This window comes from Squalius cephalus, assembly GCF_949319135.1.
Source record: "Squalius cephalus genome assembly, chromosome: 13".
Taxonomy (NCBI): domain Eukaryota; kingdom Metazoa; phylum Chordata; class Actinopteri; order Cypriniformes; family Leuciscidae; genus Squalius; species Squalius cephalus.
In genome coordinates, this window is record NC_137134.1 from 10374028 (window position 1) to 10401248 (window position 27221).

General features: G+C 37.9%; 1 protein-coding gene across 5 annotated transcripts in view; it reads left to right on the forward strand.

Moving 5' to 3' along the window:
• The window catches only part of pcbp4 (poly(rC) binding protein 4), an 84734-nt gene that overhangs the window by 45567 nt on the left and 11946 nt on the right, over positions 1–27221 (forward strand). For 2 of the 5 annotated variants that reach the window (XM_079889918.1, XM_079889922.1), the window contains 10 exons: positions 1423–1446; positions 6833–6865; positions 9382–9498; positions 15029–15160; positions 15971–16099; positions 17292–17366; positions 21346–21417; positions 26119–26160; positions 26370–26448; positions 27087–27164. In XM_079889918.1, coding sequence (XP_079746044.1) covers positions 1423–1446; positions 6833–6865; positions 9382–9498; positions 15029–15160; positions 15971–16099; positions 17292–17366; positions 21346–21417; positions 26119–26160; positions 26370–26448; positions 27087–27164 — 781 coding nt within the window. The remainder of the gene's footprint in view (positions 1–1422; positions 1447–6832; positions 6866–9381; positions 9499–15028; positions 15161–15970; positions 16100–17291; positions 17367–21345; positions 21418–26118; positions 26161–26369; positions 26449–27086; positions 27165–27221) is intronic. The other 3 variants (XM_079889919.1, XM_079889920.1, XM_079889921.1) reach the window with 3 other exon arrangements.

Here is a 27221-nt window from a genome sequence, read left to right on the forward strand (position 1 = left end):
TCAACAGATTGTAACTTGATCTTTCAATGAGGATAAACAGAGATCCTTCAAGACTTAAGTGATCCCTTACATTCTTGGCAGCTCAAAGCACACATCCTTGCTAAAAACTTTTCCAGAAACATTCATACATGATGTCACAGCTTAATAAGTGGTGCATGACATCATCCTTCAAACTTTTTTCAGCCAGTTATAACAAAAATCAAAAGAAACCCAACCCAATCTCATGAGAAAACATAACTCTTTTATGGGGTACAGATTGGGTAGGAATTTGTAGAATAGATTTGTACAGAAAAGTATGATTTTTAGAAAATAAAGGTCCTTCATTAGCATTGACATTCCCTAAGGAATCTATGACATCCATGGAACCTTTCCAATGCACAAAAGTCTCTTTATAGTGGAAAAAAAAGTTCTTTAGATTATCAAAATGTTGTTCATAACATAAGAAAAACATGGTTTTAAGAGTGCATGAAGGTCCACCCTAATACTTTCAGTGGGTCGTAACCAGATCGCACGAAAACGCATGAATGAGATTGTACAAATTTATACGAATTTGCCACCAATTCACCAAAATGTTAAATAGCTAAATTGTGATAAGAGGGTGTTGAGCCACCTGACAACCTAAAATGTGCCTTCATACTCTTTGGGTGTGATTTTTATGCCCATTTGTCAAGCATACTTTAAAGGGATAGTTCACCAAAAATTTTAATTCTGTCATTAATTACTCCACCCTCATGTCGTTCCAAACCCGTAAGACATTAGTTCATCTTCGGAACACAAATGAAGATATTTTTGTTGAAATCTGAGAGAATTTAATGAAATCTCGCGTCTCAATTGAGGTTACACCACTGGAGTCCCATGGATTACTTTTATGATGTCTTTACTTCCTCTCTGGGTCTTGAAAGTGGTAGTTGCGTAGACTGTCAATGGAGGGACGTAAAGCTCTCAGATTTCATCGGAAATATCTTCATTTGTGTTCCGAAGATGAACGAAAGTCTTGGAAAGACATGGAGGTGAGTAATTAATGGCAGCATTTATATTTTTTGGGTGAACTAACCCTTTAACTCAAGTCAACATGAAATCAATACAATTTCTGAACAGTTAATCAGTGCATCACTACGGTGACAACTTACACAATCCAATTCGTACCTGATAGATTTGTTCATAGACATCGCACTTTTTGGTAACATTAATCAAATGGGTTATCAACACCATCTTGTGCTGACTTTAAACCTGAGATGGGACATTTAAAAGGTACAGAGTGCTTCCGGAATCTGGAGGGCCCTGATCTAATATGGTTCCATGTGATCCCGAGTGCACAGATACTCCAGACCCAGCCTACCTCATCAAAACCCACAGACAGATGAGCGGGGAGTGAGCTCACTAATCAATAAGCTGACATTTGCTTTGCTTCTCTTTTCACAGGAGGTCGGCAGCATCATAGGCAAGGTGAGCGATTCTTTTTGTTCCCGTTGTCCCTGCTGTTGACTTACTAGATTTCATGGATGCGTCTTGAGATTTTATGTCACTATTGGGTTTGGTTTTTTTTCCCTCTGTGTTAGATTGTTCTTGCAATCTTTCTCACAAACCTTTAGGTTACGATCCAAAAACCGCAGATTAGAAACCCACAGAGTGTATCACTACAAGACTTGATGTTTCCTAGCAAATGGATTGTTAAATGCGACTAGTCGTAAATCATTTGTATTAATGATCTGGATATATTGCATTGTTAAATTCTACATCTAGCTCTGTTTATCCCCAGAGCGAGTGCAATTGTCTAAACATGGCACAATCTCTTGGAGAGGCCCAATGTAGATGTCACAATGATTAGTAAACAGTGTGTCAGCTACTGATGAGATGATTTTTGTGGGATTTTTGTTTCCCTACTTCGGCCAACTCTAGGTCCTGGAGCTACAAAACACAAATACACACAGTTGTTGGCATTTATTTGGCTCTAAATTAATCTCTTGCGATACAAAGCTCTCTTCAGAACTGGCCTGCTAATAGGTCTCTAGGCCTTTGCCAGAGCTTGGCCTCAGGACCAGAGCCAGACAGAAGGACACAGACCCGCTCTGAGCTCCACAGGGGTCTCCGCTGCTGCAAATACGTCTTCTCGAAAACACAGTGCACTCTGTTGTCTAGCACAAAAAGAATCGAAAAGTAAACAAAGTATGTTGAAATGTCCTAAATGGTGGAATCTTCAGATCACAACATCCAAACAATAAATCAAGAACAAGCTTGGCTGCACTTCCTGTTGCAGGGATCTGATCGATCGATAAAATAGAGCCTAGCTGCAACAAGTAGAGCCTGAACATATTCTAACGCAAATATGTGAATGGAAATGTCCTTGCCACGCAAATTCGATTTCATATTGTGTTCTGACACTTTTGGGAAGGCAGTAGCTCAACCTGTGCGTTTCATTCTCAGCGCTGCCACAAGTGCTAGAGTGCTAATATAGCTTTATAGGTAGCTAACTGAATCATAACTCGTTGATAAGTCTATCGCCCTTGAGTAAACGTTCCTTGTTAAGGGCCCTACACACCGGGACGAATATCGGCGCGCGTTATTCGCCAGCGTTTTTCAACGTGTTTTTTGTGTTCACACCCAAGCGATTTTCGCTGACGATGAGCCGAGTGAACATGCAAATTCATTCCCTGACATTAGATGGCGCTTAATGTAAAACAGAAACCACTCCATAACAGTTCTCTTTTAGCAAGATTTTTGTAGTCGCTGTCGCGTTTGTCATATAGTTCTTTATGTTCCGACACCAACGAGACCAGCAGCTTTACACTCATCTTGCCTTGCATCTTCCTCGTCTTATTTCTTCCCGGCAGTGTAGACGCTACTTGGTGTATATCTTCTTCGCCGTTACGTATGTGTGCACGGCAAGACCGTTTTGTGTTTGAGCGCCCCCAAGTTGTGTTTTACTGTAACTTCAGAAGCTCCAGACACGTGAACAAAAGCGCCAATCTCATTGGTCGGATAGTTTTTGACGCGGTGCGTCAAACCAAAAAAACGAACCCGAGGCGCTTTTTAAAAAATGATGCTTTTACGCGTGGCGTTTTTCGCGCCGGTGTGCACACTCACATTGGCGCCCTTTGTTTAGTCACGAGGCGTTAAACGTCGGTGAATATCGCGCGCGAAATTCGTCCCGGTGTGAACAGGCCTTTAGACAAACTTTTCAGTGTTGCCACAAGGGGTTCTTTAGTTGTTGTTAGCGTAAAATATTTTCTACTACAGTCGGTTTTTCGATTTCAGATCAACTACTATTATGCCAGAACAACAGTTTAAAGACAATCTGGCTGAGCAAGTTTGCTAAAGTTAGCTAATCCGTCAACATGTTTATAGATAGCTAACTGAATCATAACTTGTTGATAACTCTATTGGCCGCTTGAGTAAATGTTCCTTGATACATATTTCATTCGGACACTTGGAATCGCAGTGAACCAAAAACATTGAGTTTGTGTAACTTATCGTGTGCATTTCATTTTCAGCGTCACCACAGGGGGTGCTATAGTTGTAGTTAGCTTAATTTATATTCTACTTTTTGATTTCAGATCAATTACTATCACGGCGAAGCAAAACACCTAGGTATGAAGGTCCACTCCTAAACCTATGTAACCATCAGGGGGGTGTAACCGGATTGTACGAAAATGTACAAATGAGATTGCATGAATTTATATGAAATTGCCAGCATTTCGAACAGTAACGAACCATAGTTACAAGTTGCAAGTAAACATTCCTTGCTACACAAACTATATTTTATATTGTGTTCTGACACTTGCAGCTGTAACGCAGTATGTTGTTGTTGGAAGAAGGAGGCGGGAACTGGCGAACAATCAACAGACTTTTAATAACAAAATAAAACAAATACAAAACAAAAGTAAAGGCAGAAGTCCCTCACGAATGACTTCTGCCACATAATAAAACATAAACAAAGCACAACGTAAAATCCAGGCCTGGCCTCTCTCATCCTTCACTGCCATCGCTCCTCCTTCTCCTCCGTCGCTCCGCTCCTCCGTGAGAGATACGAGACCGGTGTGTCGCGCATTAATCACGCCACTTGCCTCGTCCTGCTCACCACAGCAGCGAAGCAAAAAAATGTAGTTAGCATCGCTCATCATGTGCGTTTCATTTTCAGCATTGCCACAAGGGGCGCTATAGTTGTCGTTAGCTCTTACATTATATTCTACTACATTTTTTTTTGACCAACTACTATCATGGCAGAACAATAATTTAATCTGTTGACCAAAATAAACCTTGTTTATATCTAGCAAGCTGAGTCATAACACATTGATAACTCTATCACCCCTTGAGTATCGAGGTTATGCGCCGTTTCTGTTCGTTGGCCAGGCATTTGTGTCTGCATTTAAATACTTGTGTAGAGTATCTTTCTGGCAGTAGTTCCCAGTACTGGCAAATTTCCTAAATCAAAGTGTAACATTGCTGTATCAAAAAGAAAAAGTTAAAAAGCCCTCATCTGTTTGATGCATTAATTTATGCCACAGTTAGTCGTTTCATTGGGCCAATTTAAATGGTACGTCTCTCATCGTGGGTTGAATTAATATGCAGCTGTCCCAAGGCTTTTGGGTGACATTTGTGGAATGATGATCATGTAATGCTTAATCACGTTCCAGTATAAGAACAGCTAAACGATGACTTTGACATCCTCTGTTGTCTTCTTTTTCCCTCTCTTGTTTCTTCTCTGAAGCATAGTAAATGAATGAAGGCCTGTGGTGTAAATCTCCTCACTGTGAAATCAATATAGCAAGGCTTGGTTTCCCGGACATAGATTAAACACAGTCCTAGACTAAATCTGTGCTGTTAACCGGTGGTTCTCCATCACAAATCTTCATTGGAGATATTCGTGGGGGAGGGCTATCTAGAGTCGATTACTATTCGTAATGCGTCTTCAGGAGAAAGAAATGAAAGTTAATTGTGTATTATAAGGAGAAAGAGAGCTCGGCCACAGTTGACAATGTTTTATATGACATGAATAAAAAAAGAGTAACAGATGTAGTCGTTTAGTTGGCGTCATTCATGAAACGCAAGGCATCTTCCGCAGCCTTGTTTTTGTTCATGCTAGCTTCTTTGTTCATAAATCATTCTTGCATAAATTGTTGCAATGAATTGAAATAAAAAAAAAAATAAAAAAAATATTAACGTTATGCATGGAAACACTGATTTTTCAATTTCATTTTTTGTTGTAGTCATAGATTTAGCCTTCTGACGAAAATGTCTAAAATTCAAAATTTTGTTGACAAAAATACATTTTATGTACAAAATTATGAAAAACTTAAAGGTAGATTTTAGTATCATTGAGATACTATTATAGTTTATATTAATATTTTGAATGAGTTTTTTCTCTCATATTTTTCAGTTTCATTTACATTTTCGTTAAAGTTTTAGTCATTTTATTTTGTGTTTGTCCTTTATATTATTTTTTTAGCATGTACATATAGTTACTTTTTAGTTATTTTAGTACATCAAGGTAAACTAAATGAAAATGACAAATGAAATAAGTCTAAATATTATTTTATATGGTTTTAGTTTTGGTTAACTATAACAACCCTACATTGATGAATACCAAAACCTTAAAGGAGAACTGCAGTAGATGTGAAAGATATGGATAAAAATGATATTTATTTAGCCAGCGCTCATACCTGTATTTACATCCTGTTTTCGGTCAAAGTCCATAGTAATCGATTGTCGAGTTCACGCGCATGATCATAGGTACTAAACCAATGCGCGTGAACTCGACAATCGATTACTATGGACTTTGACCGAAAACAGGAAGTAAATACAGGTATGAGCGCTGGCTGAAATAACATCATTTTTATTAATATCTTTCACATCTACTGCAGTCAGACTCACCCGTGTTCACTCTGAAGGAATCACTCACATGGCTGTGCACTTGTAATGACACATCAAGGATGTTAAGAGGCTAAAAGCAGGTTTAAAACTTGCCTCATTGAAGTCAACAGGGTGCAAATTTTAAAAAGAGGATAACACGATGTAGGCAACACCGATTTTTGTCGTTGTTCTCTGTACTGACAGCACTCCAAATGTACAAAAAAATGAGCTCAATGTTAAAATTGACCGGAGTTCTCCTTTAACAAAATTAATGACTTTTTTTTTTTTAAGTTTCATTGGCCAAATGATCAACACACAAGTACGCTACTGTACGACATATTGTAACAAACTGTACTTGTTTTCTTCCACAGCCTTGTTTTTGTTCAAATCAAATGAAATATGGTGTCAGCAGTTTTAAAGAACTTTGTGGCATGACATTTTTATTGGCATTAAGGGTAGATTTATAAGATGGGTGGTCTCGAAAACATCTCATGTGAAATTTCAATTTCCTTGATAAATTAAAACCACCCAAGTCCCACTTCACCTCTGTTATGACATATCCAATCATCCTTTTAGCCCATCTAAAGACAATGAAACGCCAGTCAAGTGTGTTAAAGCAGATCTTCGGATCTGCAGTCATGGCTATGCCGTACACGTTAGCTTCTGTGTCTGAGATAGCGAGACACTATCTGGGGCTATCTAAGTGATTCATGGACTATTGATTCCCTAGTCAGTCCAATTGCAGAGTCTTCGATTGGAAAACCTGTTCCCCTGAGGCCTATGCATGCAGATGCCATATTGCTGTGTAGCGAAGCAGAATTGATATTAATTTCAGCTATCTGTTCAACTAGTCAAACTCACTTTATCCTCCACTATAAGCCATTGTGAAAGACAGTCACTCAGGGGAAACAACATATCACACAAACAAACATGAGAGAAAGGCAATGAGTGCTTTATGATCTTCTTTTTTCTCCCCCTACAGAAAGGAGAGACGGTGAAAAGGATACGAGAGGAGGTAAGCCACATGCTACTCGTAGATGTTGTCTTTCTCAGCTTCCCAGCATGCATCATGCATGCAGAACATACGGCGTTCCTTTGAAGCTAGCGCCACATGGAATTCTAAGCATAAATGTGGTTTCATGCTGGAAAAAAGACCTTTTTTCCCACATACGTCCTCAAAACAGTTGATGTCCGCCACATTAAAGCTGAAAGACTGCAGAAGACATGAATATTTAAATGAAGCCTTTCATCTCAAGGGCACATGACAGCGCACACGCTGCGAACACTAATTCATTAGTTTGATATGAATGCGTTGGTATTTTCAAGGTAGCTGCTAATAACAATAGCTTCCGGATAAAGATTGAAGTGGGTTACCAGGGAGAAAAACCCAGGCGTGGGTGAGCTTGTCCCTCGGAGAATATACTTTCTTTTTTCCTGACACTGATGATCAGTAGAAATTCTTCATGAGCTAACAAAAGCACACATCGTCTTTTATTCTCTAGCTCGCTTGCACCCTTACCTAAAGGTTTTTGCTTCCTTACAACATAAAATGACAAAAAGACTGTTTTCTTCTACCTAATTAATGGTTTGAGGGTGGAAATTGCGAACGCAAGCCTGCACATGAGCCATTTTCGATTGCATTAGTTGGGACACCACAGGGGTCAATCCTGGGCCCGATAGATGTCATAAACAGAAGATATTGCAATTGGATGTTTTTCTCTGCTGTTCAGTGCTATAACTAGGAAAAGGAAAAGCTCTTCCTGAAAAGAAAGTCTGTCATCATGTACTCGCCCCCATGTCACACCGATTCCAAATGATTTTCTTTCTTCTGTGGAATGCAAAAGGAGACATTTTGAAGAATGTTCACACTTCTGTATTCCATACAACAAAAACATATGGTTACCAGGGACTTGAGTAAAATATGACAGAACTGTAGTTTTTGAGGTAAATTACTTCTATTAAATATATATATATATATATATATATATATATATATATATATATATATATATATATATATACAGTATGTGTATATATGTGTGTATATATATATACCTTGTCTTTTTGTCTGCAAAGTTCAAACCACAAACAGCCCAACATTATATTACTAAAATATTTTCTGGAAAATAAGTCATACCTGAACTATAGTTTAAGTCACAGCAGGTCAAAATTGCATTGTTGAATAAATCACAGTTTATTATTACATTCAGAAATAAAGCAAAAATTACCGGTAATAATAAAGTGAAACATTTACAATTAACAATAAACGTCCCCTTGCTAACAAATCCTTTTAATGTAACGGTATTCAGAACAGAGCAGGAATTAAAAATAAAGTATAAAACAAACATAAATTCTAGTCAACAACAATTATTATAAATGCCAAGCCTAAACAAATTTATTTAAAGCGAAACAAAAAACTGCTGTCATGTGGGAAATGCGCTACACAAATGAACTTGGGCTCACGCACAGCTCTCATCTGGCTTAAATCCATAGACATATATATACTGTACATTATACATAAATTGCATTAAATATGTAAATTATACCGCCGATAAACAGTTGCATTTGCATGCATTTGTGCATGATTGATAGAGAGATCAGTTTAAGTGAAGCTGAGAGTCAAAGCTCTGCAGGAAAATGAATCACTCAGCCCAGTCCAGATCTCTGCTGGAGATCCACACATTTGGACAGAACACACGCGATATGCACACCTAACAGAAGGCCTATGTGGGCAGAACTAGTTTCCCTGAGGAGGTCAGGTAAATTTGTGTTTCATAGACGTACTTTGAGTTTAATCCCATCCGAATCGAACACGCCTGTGTTTTTCTCACACAAAAACAGAACAAATTGCCAACTATTTTCTCGAGCGTCCTCTGAGAAATCTAATCTTGTCTGGATAGGAATGTGCTGTGGTTTATTATTTTTTCGCAAGGTTGAATACCGAAACTAAAACTAAATTTCTTGTTGCGTTGCCTAGTGCACCTTCATTATGGATTAAGGTGTTTTTCCCAATTTGCAGTGTAAAATAACAGTTGGTGGTTCAAGTACTGCAGGCATCCCACCTGATGTAGAAAGAAAATATATTTTTGTTAATATTTTATGTGCTGAAAAATGCAGAAAATAAAAAACGTTTCTAAGGCACATATTTCAAAAGGCCCACTTTAAACACACACACACACAAACACACTTTCTGCATATTATATTTTAGAGGACAAAAAATGCAAGGCCACTGCTTCACCTACTGTATGTATTTGAGCAAAACTATGCTTTAGAGAGTGAGTTGAAAGGAAAAGCATAATGTTTAGGTTTCTCTTATTATGATGATGATTTTTCGAAGTTGTAAGTAAAACATAGATCATTGGAGGACATTTTACAAGAAAATGCTATCTGTCTTTATACTTAATAATTTTATGCTTAATTCAATGTGTTACTAATTATTTGTGAAATTTCTAAGTAGAACATTTCTACACAATTTTTTTTTTCAGTGTACACCCCATTAATTGATGTGCTTTCACTATTCCATCCATACAGAGCAGTGCACGTATCAACATCTCAGAAGGCTCGTGCCCAGAGAGAATCATCACCATCACGGGCGCCACAGAGTGTGTGTTTAGAGCCTTCACTATGATCACAATCAAACTGGAAGAGGTCAGTACAACAAAACTGCTCTTGCATATTCAATCATGCAGAGCAATAAGCATAAAACATGACATAAACATGCATGTTAATGTGCCAACATTAAAGAAATGTTCCCATGAAAAAATTGACCGTATTTGCGTCGTTAAAACTGTACTGATTCTTATCTTATTGTGTATCATTTTTTTTTAATAACATTATAACAAATTATTTTTAAAAATGGATGTTAATCCCAATGTATAATTACTTTGCCAGCAGTCTCTGCAAATATCCGCTAAAAATTGATAATTTCTGTTCGATTTGCAGCAATAAAGCTGTCAGGATTAACTCCTTTGGACTATTTGAACTATAGCAATTTTGAGTGATGGTTTGTAAGAGCAGCTGGATGAAACAGTTGTGGGTAGTTTTCTTATATCGTCAGTCGGTCCCATAGCAGCGGGGTGCCTATCTGTTGTAGGATAGCCTCAGAAATGTTATTTGAACCCCTACACATTACGTTCCCTTGGTGATGCCAGTGAACGTTTACTGAAAAGAGACATACAGCTCTCTGAAAAACGCTAGACGTCCTAGAATGCGATGGGACTAAAAAAAACATTTGAAGCTAATGTGTGTCATATACTTCAAATACTTTCTTGCCTGACGGCAACATTAACTCAACCAGTGGTATGAGTTTGGGGGCGGGATCTGTTTTTCCGAGCAATGGCAGTCTTATCAGTCTTAACTACCCTTTCCCCGCCATTGACAAATTTTTCAGGCAGTCCATGTTTTCACTGTTATACGGTAGGGGGCGCTATTACAAATCTTCTGAAAGAGTACAGAATCTCCGGATCCAAAAACAAAGCGAAGAAAAAGCAGTAAGCCAGTGGTGTGTTCGAAATCACCCCTTTACCCTCATTCTCTATTCCCTACATTGCTCAACTAATATAGTCCACTTGAAGGAGTGAATTCAGACAGTGTGCCGGTGTTTGCATAGTTTGTGCTTGCTGTTTAATAATCATTTGAAACTGAGCAAACTGGCACCTCCAGTAGTAATGAAAAGATTTATCTTGAACTCTGTCATGGAAACTAGCTTGTATACAATTAAATTATTAAATAATCTATTAAATGAATTTATACCTGTATGATATTATGCTGTACCCACCTTGGACCAGTGGTTTGTAAAATGAATGGATGGATGATTCAGCTGCAGCGCCATCTTCTGGTCAGACGTGGGAATTCATTCGGAGCTACCGTCACAGTGCATTATGGGTATTCTCTAGCTGCTGAGCATACATTGATTGTACTCGTTACTGCAGTGCATTATGGGATTGAATGAGTGCACTCGATAACGTCCAGTATGGTTTCGCACTAGAAATGGCCGTCCTCTCAAATAGTGCCCTATTTAAGGGTATGGGGTTTTTTTCACACAGTGGAGAAAAATTGTTTATGCACAAATAAGCTAATGCGATTATCAAACATTCAACAGCGTAGAAATCAAAACTGCCTAAATTTACCGAAAAAAATGTCAGTGTTTCAAACCCAAGTGTTGATAAAAAAAAAAGAATGAATGAAGTTAGAATATAGCAGAGAATATAATATTCTGTGAATATGATTATGAATATGATAATTTTGTGAATATGATCAAAAATGCTGCCTCTGACTGGCAACTATTTTAGTGAACACTGGTGGGGATAAGCTTTAAGTAAATTTGGAGGAAATTGTAAAATTAAAAAGTTAATTTACCGCACTCATTATGATAGACCTATAGAAAAAAATATTTGACTCTTTTTCTTTTCTTAGAATGGCTTAACTTGAAGTGCTGTAAAAAAAAAAAAAAAAAAAAAAAAAAAAAAAAAAAAAAAATATATATATATATATATATATATATATATATATATATATATATATATATTATGTAAGGTAGTTTATGATATGTTGCCATACGGCAACAACATACAATAGTGGACATTTTTAGAAAAAAAAAGCCATTTAAATTAGATTTTTTTCCATAATACAAATGCCTTGACAGTCCTTAACATATGACTAATCAACATTATATCACTAGCATTAATGTTGTTATTGTTACAGCTTAACAGATTGCAGCTGACCTTTCTAGCTAGCTAAACTATTGCAAAAATGTTATTCCACTATTGCACAGTGTTGCCGCTTGGGCAACACAGACATTTGATCGATTTACCAAAAACTATTTTCATAAAAACTTTTTTGAGTGGTGAATATGTCATCATAACATTTTGTGTATGTGATATGGCCTGGTCCTTCTTTGTTACTGATGTTCTGTCAGAAATCGTGCCACAGAAAAAAAAAAACTGCATGTCATGTGACTTAACCAAAGCACATCATTGGCTGAACTTAGGCCTTCTCATTCCACCAAAAAAACAAGAGAATGTTTTTTTAAAGAGACAGTGGCAAGGAAATGAACACAAAGAGTATGTTGCTATATGGCCACACCATGCGGTAGGGGGTTAAAGGTAAATACCAAATGCAAACCTGAAAACACACAGTCATTTATAGAAACATATATAGATGCATCACACATTCATATATGTATTAATAGCATCAGTAGAGTTATATAACTGGCAGTCAATGAGGTGTGTCTGTCTGCCTGAAGCAAGTCAGCTCTACACCCACCAAGTAATAATGGATCTTCTCACTCTTGCTAAATCCATTATGTATTTGATATCCTTTCATAGAAGGCATGGAGCCATTCATTAAACATCTGTTAGGAATCTCCCTGTCCGCCGCACAAGTCCGTGTGAAGAGTCTGAAGAGTCACCATAGAAACCCCTAAGGTGGCTGTGGGGTTCGTTTATGCCGAGAATATCATGTGCATTACTGGTAGAATTTTACAAGAAGCTCTATTGAGGTCTGGCCCGGCTTTGATCCGGAATGTTTTCGCTGCTCTTGCAGTCAGCTGAGAACACGGATGACATCTAAAAGCCACGTCTCACAGAGTTTTGGATGATATACGATAGAATAGACAGCTGAGAGAAGACTGTGAAAGTCTAGACTCGAAAAAAAAAAAAAAAAGTGTTATCTAAAAATGTAATGAGATACTAGATTCTATTCAATAATAATTGCACAAGGTTCTTTTGTGCGGAAATGTTTGCACATTATATTATCTGAAAGTCAAAGATAGTTCTTGCATCCCTACCCCTTAACCTAACCCTACCTATAAGTTATCCCTAAAATCAGAGTTAAATGGCAGGTGAATTACACTGATGTAGAAGCACCTAACCCTGGTTGTAAGCCTAAACTTGACTTAAACTGTAAAATTGTCCCTCAAATCTGATTGGTTAAATGAAATGTTGTTCCAGGATCAACAGATATGTTGATCTAAGTGCACTTGGTGAAATCAGGTTCTGCGTCACAGTGATTTTGCCAAGACAGACATGTTCCTGGTTCAACATATTGTGTTGATCCTGGAACAACATTCTTGTCTGAAAATTTAGTCCTAACCCTATCCCTACCTATAAACCTAACCCTACCTATAACTTATCCTTAAAATCAGAGGGAAATGATAGGTGAATAACTCTGCTGTAGAAGCTCCTGACCCTGGTTGCAAGCCTAAACTTGACATAAACTGTAAACGTGTGACTCAAATCTGATCCAGTTACATGTTGTACTATCAGGTTAACCTTCTCAACCCTGAGTTGTTGTTGCATATGCTTTAGATTGCAGCTTTAAAACAGCTCCTTAGTTGCATCAGATCAAGAGCCCTTATACTGTAAATTGTCATAAATTCTGGGCCAGGACCTACTTACTCAACAGATAATATGCTAATAAGACAGAGTAAATCTGCTGAGTGTAATATCTAAATTGATATTTTATTATGGAGGGTTGTTAAATGAGACGAGAGGTATGACCGGTAAAGGGTTTGTGTGATCCCCAACATTAAGAATGAATCAGGGGATTTAGTCACCGTTATTAAGACTGGGGCATATTAATATCTCTACTAATTCTGCAGAGAAAAGACTACAGAAAGCCACAAAGAAGGACAAGATAGAAATGGAGAATATAATTTGGATATTCCTTCTCTTATTTTCCCCCTGAAACTCCAGCAAGAAAAGATGCACGGTTTTCTTTTTTCCACCTCCCCTTCGTTCTCTGGAGGTTTCAGGGCGAGACGTTGAAAGCACACAACAACAGCGTCTTCAAACCCCTAGCGCTGATGGAAACACTAAACAGAGAAGAAAAAGACTCGCTAGCTCTACTTTCCGAGACGCCACTCGAGGCGTATTCATTCTGCTCACGTAGGTGAGGTCTGGGTTGATGGGCAGAGAGACAGCACACGCCACACGCTATTTACATTTCAAACTCTGCAAGATTCCTGCTTCCCCCTAATTGATTGCAGCAGTGGTGGGCCACGATTCAGGCTGATATTTATTACCTGGTTTAATTAAAGAGAGAGCCTCTGAATCTGCACTGGCTGAATAATGGACGTTGAAGCTGATTTCTTGTAGTGCCAGGAATATAAGAGTGGAACACAAGTTGTCCTCCTCTGCTTAAAGGGATAGATCAGCTAAAATGAATCATTTTGGCATTCGGATTGTTGAGTTAAATGAAGGTTTTCATGTCATTTAAATCTTTATGCAGCTGTTTTTTCATTGAATGATTATGTGACCACATGTAAAGCTCTGAAAGGGACCAAATAACAATAAAAATGGACCATAAAAGTATGGTTCATACAACTTGTCTTATGCAGACATTCAGAAAACTTATTGATGGGTTTTTTTATGTATCCCACCTTACAAATACAAGTCACACCTTGATAGAGACAAGTGAGGATGACAGGTGGGTAAATATCATTTAATTCGGTCATAAAAATCAATGGGTGTCTTCGATGGCGGCGCAGTCGGCTATAACCTGTTGTTAGCGGGGACATCGATCTGCAAACTCTGAATAGAGAAATTGATTAAAGTGACTTTGGTAAAGAACGTTTCATCAGATTGCAATCAAAAGCCATGAAGGGTCAGTGGTGCACAATGGCATTTTCAAACCTGGGAACAAAGAATGTACGTTAACGATCCTTGTGAATTATGAGGACATCATTCAAATGGGAATCACCAGATTAACTCATGGTGTGCCTCGAATCTTGTTGAAGAATGCCAGGCTCAATACTAAGGATTTTTTTTCTGCCCAGTGGTTCTAATGCATAATGAGACAACATTTTAGATAGTGAAATGTCACAACTCTCAACTCCAATTTCGATAGCTCAGCAAACATACTATATTGCATATATTGCACCTTTGTTTGAAAATCCAGTTTAATCCAGTAGCAGCAGTCTTGGTAGAAGAAGCATATCAAATGGCCAGTTCCCTCAGGGAGTAACCTGGGGTTCAATCTCTTGTTCAAAGGGGAATAATGGTGATAGATTATGGATCACTGCTTGCAGGTTTAAACCTGAAACGTTCTAGTTGCCCAACCAGATCTTTATCCTGGTTTCAAACCACCCTGAATAACATTTGCTCTTTTGAAAGATCCTTTACAAGTCACACCACAACTTTCAGTTAACACGTCATCCATTCTATGTTTGGCCCTCAAGGACTTGGCTGCTCTTGTGGCGAATGGCACAGTCACTAGTAAGCCTCCAGTTACGCTGCGGCTGGTCATCCCGGCCAGTCAGTGCGGTTCCCTCATCGGCAAGGGTGGCTCCAAAATCAAAGAGATCCGAGAGGTGAGTGCTTTTCCATATCCCTATCTTTCTTTTCTCTGCCCCATGACGTCCATGTTAGGACTACTTGCGCTGTTGCATATTTCATGGGTTTGGATGCCAGTAAAAGCCCATTTATTTTACATTTATGGTCTCTGGGCTGTCAGGATGGTATGAGGTAATGGTGAATGGTCTGTCACGCTAAATTTGGAGTGTTCTGTAATGCAGTTGAAGGGGGGTGGGGTGGGCAATGGGAAGGTTGTTTGAGTTAGGGGAATATCAAGTGCATTCAAATAATCAAAGCAATAGAGTAAGTTTTAAACCGGGGTATGTTTGGTTGGTTATTTGGTTGGAGGCTTTCAAGTTAGCAGCACCAGGTAAACCGTTTTTGTTGACGACCAGCTTACATCTTCTTTTAAAAGTGCCCCATATCCGATATCTTCATTTTCATTATAAACTTGGTGAAACAACCAAAGATAGATGTACTGGCCCGGAAAAGATTAGGCTGAAAAGGAATTAAAAACGGCGTGATTTGCAATGGACGCAGACGAAATGATAAGACAAGCGTTTGCTTTCCGCACCATCTTTAAAGGTCAGCAAAACTTTGGTTTGAGCTTTCGTGCTGGAGCCAATCCTGCTCTTGGTGGATCACCAACCCTAAATAAAGACGCCTGAACTTAAACATGCTAATCAAGGTCTTAAGGATTACTCGAAACTTTCAGACAGGTGTGTGGGAGCCAAACTCTGCATGAAACTGGCTCTTCAGGAGCAAGATTTGACACCTGACCTATGTAAAACAGTGTACTAATGATCTGTTCTTCCGTTGTGTGGCAGAAAACAGGGGCTCAGGTACAGGTGGCAGGAGATCTGCTCCCTAACTCCACAGAGAGAGGCGTGACGATATCTGGCAGTCAGGACGCCATCATCCAGTGTGTCAAGCTCATCTGCACTGTAATACTGGAGGTAATTTGACTCCAAGCAAATTCATTTGGCTTCATTAACACATTTTAATGCATGCACTGGCCTTGAAAAACTGTTGTGGATGACTATTGTGTGATATTCTTAATCTACAAGACTTCAAAGGCTTCTGTACTTCAAAGACGGCATACTGGTTTTCAGTAGTAGCTTTAGTGGCATTGAAAAGAAAGGATACGATACATTTCTCTAGCCTAAACACATATTTTTATTGCTTTTTGCAGATGTCAAATACTTTTTTCAAAGATACTTGATCTAACTAACTGCACGTTAAAAATCATTACAGTAATGATTATTGAATGTGTTCTCTCAGATCTCCCACAGCATGAAATGCATTTCCTCTCAAATGGTTTTCTTTTGCTCATAAATGGTTCAGAAAAAGATTTTAGCGTTTTTATTCAGTGGATTGTAATGCATGCATCCTGGTCGTTCTGTTTAATTTTTAATGGACCGGATGAGGGCCAGATTGTTGACTGCGACACTCCCCATTTTAGGAATCCTCAACTGTCTGCCCGCTCCAGGATGCATATTATGCAAAGTAACCCAATGAATATTTAAAAAGATTCTTCTTGTTTGGTTGAGCAAGCATGGGGGATGTGCTTCATTGGGTTTTCATTTTATCTTTCTTAGGGTTTGGCCTTATTCTGACCTCTTTTATTTTGGCATTTTAATCAAATTACTTTGTATAAGCAGATATAGTTAGTTAACAATAGTTATCTGTTGTTGTTTTGTGTAAGATGTGTTGTAAGATATTCTTCAGGCCCAGATGACACCTTGTTTCAGAGGGCCAAGAGAGATTTAACAGTCATTTTGTAAATGTATTTTATTATTTTTTTGAAGTTATAATCTGGGTTTGAACAACAGGCTCGTAGAGTAGCATCATCAAAGAAAAAAACAAAGTTCGGCTGCATTTTCTGCATTGCAAGTTGATATCATGAGCAAGCATTAATAGCATTCCGAAATTATCTGGCCAAATGACTTCCTGTGAGAGGATAATGGTATGCTTTTAAGTGATCCAGTGAAGAGCTGATCAATACATGTTGCATTTGTGCACCGTGTCAGCATTTCCAGTCATTAAGATAATATGACCAAATGACTCTGCTTTAGGTAAGAGAAACCTATGGCTGAATCTGTATAGTCCTGATTTAAAGTTACCAATTGCTTTATTTTATGTTTTCAGTCTCCTCCAAAGGGTGCTACAATTCCGTACCGCCCCAGTCCTGCTCCAGGTGCAGTTCTTCTTGCTGGAAATCAGGTAAAAATACCCATCAACATGGCAAAATGTGGTTCTTTCATCAACAATACTAAGTGTCCCACTTTTCTTCTCATAAAAATCGCAACATTTAAAGGTGCACTATGAAAGATGTTTTTTTTGTTTGTTTGTTTTGATTTTTTTATTCAAATGAACAAAATTTATTTAAGCAAGTACATAAAAAATCTGTTTTGAAACAATATCCTTGCCGTACCCCGATTCACAATGAATCTTCTTAAATAATGAAATATAATTTAAGCTGTGGGGTCAGATTTTGCCGTAAGTGTCAGCTTGACATAATTTGTCTTTGTGTGGTTGTCAAATTCATACATTTTTTAACATTATCTTTTTTAAAACAATTGTTTTCAATGAGTTAAAACAACAGTGGAAAACTCTCATACTCAAGAGGTATTATTTATGTAAATTTTGACATTCACTGTGATAAACTGAGCGCCTGTAACCACTGGTAACCTGGTAAACCTCAATCCATCATATCCTCAGCTGAAACCAAACTAATGTGATCACCTATACAATTCTCTGTGATTAACTTGCAGTTTTAAAGGGGTCATGAACTGCATTTTAAAATTATTTTATGTTTCCTGAGGTGCAATTGTCAAGATTTAGAAATAAAAGGCTATTTTCGACCCTGATTTCAGCCCTCTATTTTGAAGTGGCATTTCTGCTGTGAGATTTATATGTAAACCCCCACTGCTGTGATTGGCTAACATCTTTACATTTGAAATAAGTATTACATGTGGAACTCATCCGCATCTTGAAAACTTTTATTATGTTTTTACTATTACAGCTGTCGAGATTAACGAATCATGAAAAGTGTTGATTATAGCATTATATTTAGATCTACTCCCCTGGCATGAAAGGTTGCAGCGATGAGCTTGTAGCCGATGACAGACATGACTGTTGAGCGCATGAATGCAGTAACCTCATCATTGCAGCTCGATTTCTGCACTCTCACAAATGTTTTCATCATAACTAACAGTGTAAACACGGTGTAAATAAGAGTCGTTGATTATGATGGGTATATAATATAATCTTTCTGTATATAATTTAATCACAATTTAAATAACAGATTTTTTTCATGCTACTAAGAGAAACAATGTGAAGTTGGCCGTTTAGTCACTGGCTTGATTTACTGATGCATAAACAGCATTAAACGATTTTGAGACAAAGAACGTCTGACTGTACATAAATTACATCGGAATTCACTGATCACAGATCAGGAAATAAAATTAACACGGTTATTTACATGTGGCATTACTGTCAGGTCCATATCTTACAGTAAAAGTCTGTTTGCAAAGCCTGCGCCGAAATAACGACTGATTTACCAAAGAATTCACAGTGAAATGTATCAGACAAAGACATTCACATAGTTGAAAATAAATAAGCACTTAGCACCTAGCATTAGGATCCTTTGGAAGGTAATGTTATTTTTAGTCCAGTGATCCTGTATCACTCTTCTCTTCTCATCTCACTAACGCTCCAATGGGCGGGGCCAAAGATGTGATGATGTAGAAGTAGGCGTTGATTTGATTCTGTAGAGGAGGTCTTTCGTCACACTATTACGCCCTAATGTGAATTTGAAATAAGTCGTTTTCTGAGTTTTGTTTCAATTAAAATTTAAATTAAAATTTACAGGATGTTTTTAATTCATGACCCATTTAAGGTTCAACTGGGCAAACCTTTCATAGTGCACCTTTAATAAGCGTTAAATGAATAGTTCACTTAAAAAAAAAAAAAAAATTTTTTTTTTTTTTCATAATTTACTCACCCTCATGTAGTTTCATAACTGCATGACTTTTTCCTTCTGTGAAAAATAGGTGAAATTTTGAATATCCCAGAGCTCTTTTTCCAGAGTACTGAAAGTGAATGACTGAAAAATGACAAACCAATCACAAAAAGTGGTCCAGAAGTCGTGTACTATATTCCAAGTCAAATTTAATTTTGGGGCGAAACTATATTCCTTCAAGGCCTTGTTCTCACTGCACACAAATCTGATTTGTTTTTGATTTGTTTCAAACTGACATTTTGCAAGGTATGAAATTGGAATCTATTTGTTCAGAGAGTGTCGTCAATGTCTGCTACAGCTACAGCGATTGTGACAGTCATGACGTAGGTGTCACCATGATGCCAAGATAGGTTCTTCTTCTACAGAGGAAATTAGCAAGTTGTCACTGTGCATGTCAATTATGGCTTCTCACCATGGCATAAAACTTATTACAGTATTGCATTACAGTATTTTACCAAGCATGAATGTATAGTCTACAAAATAGAATAAAAAAAATTAAAGATTTTTGATGCCTGTGGGAACAAGGCCTAATTGTCTCAAATATAATTAATGGGATTAAACAGATCCAAAAACATAAAACCCACCTGTAAATATGCTGCGTGCACTGAAAATACTTTATATTCATTTGATTCTTAATATAGTAGAGTTTCATAAAGCCCCACACAGCTGACAGAATGTTGCCTCTATTTCCTTTAATAAAACGAGTCTGTCCATCAATGAAGGGGGTTGGTGGGGGGCAGTCTGTGTTTATGAAATATTTCTGAAGCTTGCTTGTTGTGTGTGCTATTATTAATGTCATGGAGTGAAGTCATGTAAGTATTGCAAACATGTATATAGATGTTTAGTTACATTTATTAGTTTACACGCTTATACATGTGTCATGTTTGAATTTAAACCTGCAGCTAATATACTAACCTCAATAGACCTTATTCAGTGTGAACAGCATATTTAATTTGACACAAACGAAAGCGAGGCTGAGGGATGGAAGTACATTCATTGTCTATTCAAAGAACCTCATGTGTAACACAAGTTCACTGTAAAAAGCGAATAGTTGGATCAACTTTAAAAAATTACTTCAATTGGTAACACCTAAAGAAATTAAGTTTTCTCAACTTAAATTATCACGTTTTATCGTGAAAAACGTGATCATTTAAGTTGAGAAAACTTAATTTCTTTAGGTGTTACCAATTGAAGTAATTTTTTAAAGTTGATCCAACTGTTCACTTTTTACAGTGTTGAACTAATTTGTGTGCAAATAATTGAATTCCTGATTGAATAAATCCAAATTTGAACGAAATCCTTCGTAAAACTATTTGGCTACACTTTATTTTAAGGTGTCATTGTTACAGTGTAATTATACATTTAAGTTCTGAGAAATATTAGTTAACAACATGCACTTACTATGGGGTTAGGGTTCGGATTAGGGTTAGTTGCAAGCAGTTATGCATAAGCTACTGTTATTACTACAGTAAGTACATGTGTAACAAGGACACTGTAAAATAAAGTGTTATTAGCTATTCCTAACTAGGCTGTCAGATTTAATTGAATGGCCATTGAACAAACTGTGCTTCCATCCTTCACAACCTTGTTTTCGTCCCTGTCAAATGAAGTATGCCGTCTACCCGGACTAAGGTCTATTGTTTCACTCTTTAATCTATTGTTTTGCCTGTTATTCACTTCACATAATTCTCTAACACGTCTCCAGAAGAGAGTAGAGAGGCCGTTATGTTTATTCATGTTGACACGGCTATTCATTATCAACACTCCTATGCACGAATAACAGTAGCATTAAGATCAATCAGGCTCATGAATATTCCTCACCATTAAAAGTGCTTTGGAGTCATTTGCCAATGGTGTAATTAATCGCAGTGGTAGAAACTTTGACGTGCATACTTATGATACATCGTCTGTTTGATATATTTATGTGTCTGTCGTAAAAAGAGCAAGATTAATGTCTAATAATGAAATTAATGTTCATTGATTCACATCAGAGAACATCTTTTTCTCCCTTAATTAACCCTTTTCTGTCTGTATTCAAATCACGCTTGGTAATGACAGCAATAACAGCAAAATTGCCGCTGATGTACATGCGAAATATGCATATTCGTAAGACTAATGAGTAATGACATGCGAATGAAGCCTTGGTTTGTGTCTCTGTCCCCTATTTGCCTTTTTAAGGTTTTCGAAACGTCAGAGTTTGCGTCTCACCCGCTTTTCTCAGTGGCTCAGGGAGGGCTGGATCTGCAACAAGTGAGTATTATTTATCCATGACGGATAATATAGGGAGCTGTGCTTCCCACTCTTTCTTTATTTGCCTCTTCCGCCCCTGCATGGAGATGGGAATTCTGTTCCCCTCTGTCATTCCTCTTGCCGCATGTTGCAGCCAGTGTCCTGCCCACTTGAGCAAGGGAGCGAGACTATACAGCAATTACTGTTTTTAGATATGAGATTGTTTTTCCACTTGACGTTCCATTTGGGCATGGCTTTACCCTCGACCAACTGCAATTGTCTTGATTTTTGCTGAGCATTGTGTTTTGACTTGACTTTGTAAAGTTGTGTAAACTTTACAGGTATCAGGTAAACGGTGTCCCCCAAGGCTATGGCGTTGGTCCTATTGTATTTACAAAATTTAAGATTCACTATTTAAGAAATTGTTTACCCAAAAACAGTTAGCTCTTGTCCATACAACTATAAATCCAAACCTCCCCCCATGCTATGTAAAACATAAAAATACATAATCCATAGTTTGAGTGAGGAACTGACCTGAATTTAAATTGTCTTGATTTTTCATCTCACTCCCCAACTTGGCTTTGAAGTGTGTAATTACAGGGCAGAAAAATATCACACTTTAAGAGGTGTTTATCACTGACGTTTCTGTTAGGAATAAACATCTATTCTTGATGTTTTACAATTACAGGATTCTCTGCCAATGTGGAAAGTTCATTTGAGGACACTATGATGGTGTGAATGACTGTTAATCTCTCAACTTAATGTTAAGGTCTTTTAGGCAGACGATCATCAGTGTATATGCGCATGTTTTACTATGAAGATTAACAGGAATGGTTGATAGCATCACCCATCCCCAAGTCAGCAGTTAAACATACTGATGAAAGAATGTTTCTCATAGCCTAGAGACGCAAAATATCAAGGATGTGTTAAAGGAAAATATCCTCAGAAATGATCATTGCCTTCTGCTGTGAAACCCAAAAGGAGATGTTTAGCAGAATTCTGCTTTTATGCATATATAAAAAAACAAAACAAAAAATATGTGAGAACCAGTGGCATTTTGTTGTAAAAAAAACATTGTTAGCATAATGCATATAATCAGGGTTCACCAATCTCTGTCCTGGAGGGCCGCTGTCCTGCAGAGTTTAGCTCCAACCAGCTCCAACACACCTGTTTGAAAGTTTCTAGTATGCCTAGTGAGGCCTTGATTAGCTGGTTCAGGTGTGTTTAATTGGGGTCGGAGCGAAACTCTGCAGGACAGCGGCCCTCCAGGACCGAGATTGGTGAACCCTGCATATAATATTCCAATTTTTAATTCAGAAAAACAACTAAAATTTTCTTCTCTTCCTCACACAAATATTTCGTTGGATGGAAAGCAACTGCATACATATTGAATAAATCATCCAGTGTGTTTTGAGAGTGAAGTAATAATGACAGAATTTTCATTTTTCGGTGAACTATTCCTTTAAGTGTCAGCCTCCTCTGACTAATGCTGATGTGAAGGCTAAAACGGGGAACCATGTGACCTTCCAATACACGCACTCTACCTCGAGAGCTGTAAGGACGAGGTGTCAGGCCCGAGCAGTGACATTCTCTTAAACGAGCGGAGATAAATGCTGTCTGCCAGGAGACGGGACTGACAACATCACCACGGCTCTCGCTAATGAAGGTCCCACGTATGTGTGTGTGTGCATAAGGATTACGCAGCGTTAAGTGGCTCAGCCAGGCGATTAATGCTTCTCTACATTATTTACGAGCGTTCTGAGCTCGGTGAACAGGAAGGAAAGAAGTAATAAGGAAATTACTAAAAATGATGGAAGCTCCGCCTTCTCCTTTTTCACTACCTTAAGTCCTATCCCGGGAAGCACATGTACGTTGCCAAGCATTTGGAAGCATTGTGTTATATCTTAAAGTAATAGTTTACCCCAAATAAATTCATGTTTATTATTATTATTATTATCATTATTTACTCGCCCTCATTTTGTTTCAAACTTGTATGAGGGCCGCAGAAAGAAATAGCTAATAAAGGCCATTATGCACTATATGTTCCAAGTCTCCTGAAGTAAATGATAGCTTTGCGTAAGAAATAGACCAAAAAGTCATTGTTCACTCATGATGCAACAGCTCTTTTCTTCAGTATTGTGAAATACATCTGAATGTCATAGATTGTCAAAAAAAGAAAATGTTAGGCAGGGATTTGGTTCTATCCATCGGTTTATTGATTGGATTTTGAGATGTGGATGTTGCACTCAAACATAGAGCCTGGCATACGTCACGTAATTTTCACTGAAAGATCCATTTATGACAGTTTGATTTAAAATAACGAGGTCAAAGTAGTTCAAAGTAGGATCTAACTATATAGAGTGAATTTTCACTTTCGTACTGACTTTAAACTTCTCTGCTCTCAAATCTCATTTGGATTTAAATGATGCGTCAAGATGCGTTGTCAGGTTTGAACTTAAATTGCGGACTATCCTGACACAAAGCTGTTGTGTGACTTCAGAAGACTTGAAATACAGCGCACATCTTGGTTTTCTATTTTCTTTTTTTGTTTTAAGATGGGCTCCGACTACAGGAGTTTTAGGCCGATTTATGACTGATTTACCCTCCCAGCATTCTGAGAAAATAAATCGTGTCCAGGGCATCAGCTGGTTCCTATGTTCGGTCCAGATTATCTAGTAATGTGAGGCGTTTACAGATCAAATCTTAAACCTCCCGTTCTTCTTGTGGACACGTCAGGGCTGCCCTGACAATATCAAACATGTTTGATATTTAGGATTTTAAATTACGACTATGATTACATCAGTACTTCCACAATAGCCAATCAAAGACAAGTCTACAAGGAGACGGAGTGACAGAACTTTTGAAATGGCGACCATGAAACAACAAGCAGCTGGACGACGGAGATGAAAGAAACGGATGGTCAAAATGTAGTAACAACACAACTGCCTTTATAATGTCTCCTCATGTGATGTCCACAGCAAGTTGCCGTGACACAGTATCTATTTTGTTTACATCCGCTTCTTCGTGAGATTGCCTGAGGTGCTAAATCTGGCATGATAATCTTAAGAATATCTTGTAGTGTGTAATACACCACGATTTTCAAATCTTGTTGTGTGTGCAGGTTTGAGATCTGAAAGATGAAAATCTGTGAAGATTCTCCATATGTGCGTGATGCAACCAGATTTCACAATCGGTTAAGATTTAAAAACTCCTGTAGTGTGAGTCCGGCTATAGCTGGACCCTCTGATCTTCAAACTCCCTTTTTGTGCTCCATGGAAACAAGCAATTCGTATTTTAAACATTTTTAGCACACATTGAAAAGGAGGCTAAACAATAGAGATAGCAAAACAAAATGGGAGTATATCAGAGACATTGAAGGGTAGGGGTGGCAGTCACGTAGAAGATTCTGAGCTCACCTCCGGAGACAAGCTAAATCCGTCCTGACAAATAAAGGTCATGTTTTGCCCCCTAAACAACGTTTTCCTTGAAAACTGTGACCAATCATTTTCATTAACGTGGCTGCCAGAGACACAAACTAGGGTTGCTCTTCAACATGGACTGCCATTTCTGCATCACTGATCTTTTTATTTTATTTTCCATTTTATCCTCCCTCGGTTTCTTTCTCTCCATCTCTCTTCCACGTGTTTAAACTTTTAAACAGGCTTATGCAAGAGAACCTCTGGGACTTGCACGTAGCATTCTCTGTAGCTTTTGCGTCTGGGTATTTGGCTTCTTATTCTCTTTGATGCAGAAGCCTTGATTCAGAGATCTTGTAGTTTCTCATCTGTCCCCTTTCAACAATTTTTGAACTATGAGAGTGAATGTAGTGGGGGCAGAGACCCCCTAGTTCTGGCCTAACCAGATGACAAATGTCCGAAAACCCTCTAGAATCATCCAACAGATCAGCAAAGACAAGCAAACAACATCAGGCTGGAATGTGCATATATCTTAATGCATATTCATAATTTAGGTACTCATCCCGCCTTGAGGAACAACTGTATGAAAAGTTAAGTTGTTAGCCAATAATAATATTTCAATTACAAATTGAAGTCAATGTCAACATGAAATGGCAGATCTAACTCATCTATTATTTAATTTGTGTCATTTCTGAGTAAGAAAATTGTAGTCTGTGAAAGAAAACAATGTTGGGTGAAATGTTTTATTTTTTAGTAAATTCTGATTTCATGTTGAGTTTAAAGACAGAGAACAAACAACCCTAGTGATGATTTGGGTCAGAGAGAAAAAAGTTGTAGTTTTTTATATTTTAAAGTCATCATTGAATCAAAACTGACCCTATTTACTTTGTAGCGTACATTACTAGTCTTGTGGTGAACAAAAATTAGCTTGTCGTGGTAATCTTTAATCAAAACCTGAAAATTTGCTTGGGTTGTATATCTTTAACAACTCCCCTCCAACCGTCACTCTGCTGGGAGCGAGGGATGGAGAGGAGGTGCGCTAAAATAAAACCCTGCCCTCTATTCAATATTCTGTTTCACTTGGAAATAAGTCACAACACTGAAGTTAATTCGGTTTCAACTTCCGGTTCACAGGGACTTTAAGAAATTCAGAAAAATAAATGCTTAAAGAAAACTACAAAACACTGCAACAGAATTACCCTGTTTCTAGTTTTGTAGTTGTTTAAAATAATTATGAGGAGCTTTAAAAGAGAATGGTTGAATAACATGTTCTCCATTTTAACACTCTCCACTATTTCTTTTTCAGGCTTATAGTGTACAAAACCAATATGGCATTCCACACTCAGAGGTAAGACGCTTTAGAGAGAATTTCTGAGTACCATCCTCATACTGCATAACTTTCATTAGATGAGTGTCCTTTTGTGAAGTAAATGAGCCTGTTTTACACTTGTGAATTAATTAAATGATTCAATACTCAGCTGTGTCTTCTGATAAGAGTAATAAAACATTTTCATATGAATGAAGTGACATTTCCCTTCTGGTTTTCTTCCATCTCAGTTGGCCAAGTTGCACCAGTTGTCCATGCAGCAGGGTCTTGCCCCCATGGCTCAGCCCACGGCCTCCCAAGTTCTGTCTGGTATGTTTTGCCCATCCAAGTCTCTTTGAAGAGGAAAATAAGGGGTGGGATTGGTTATTATGGGTTAGACAGTGGCTTAGACTTGTCACCCACTTTACTCACACATGCACGACTTCCCTTTTTCAAGCTTCACATGAATTAGTAATTTGGTCAACGATCAGAATTAATTCTTTGAAAAAGATCAAAAGTGATCTGACTCGGTTTCAAGGCCAGGAACAGTGTGAATGAAAAGAGAAGTATGTTTTTTTTAATCACTCAGTTAAGTTTGTAGTATACTGAAGTGGTTTATAAAGAGAACTTAAGTGTGAAAACACCCTATATTTACCCAGAAGAACAAGTCTGCTTTAGCAGTGCTAAATCTCTGTGTACAGCGATTGTGGATGTGACACAATTCCACCAGAGAATTCAAGCTAGTAGATTCAAACAAACCTCCCAAAGACCCATAGGCCACCCATGTTCAAGGTAATACACCTGAGCTCCATGGAGCATATGGCACATGCAGATTACAGCTGCAAAAACGGGGCCAAACATTACAAGGCTCCACAGTCAGCTCCTGGGGCTTCTCAGAGCTGTGATAAATGTCCAGCTAAAGCTCTCCTTTTCTTGTTCCCTTTCTTTTTTTTCTTGCTCACAACCAGACATCCAATTATACAGCCACCCCAAGTTTTTCAGTGATGTCTTTCAAGCTGCCCGGAGATTCCCAACATTTGTGAAAGGTTTGTTGTGTAGGATCTCTTAAAGCCAACAGACTGTTGAACATTATGGTAAATAAG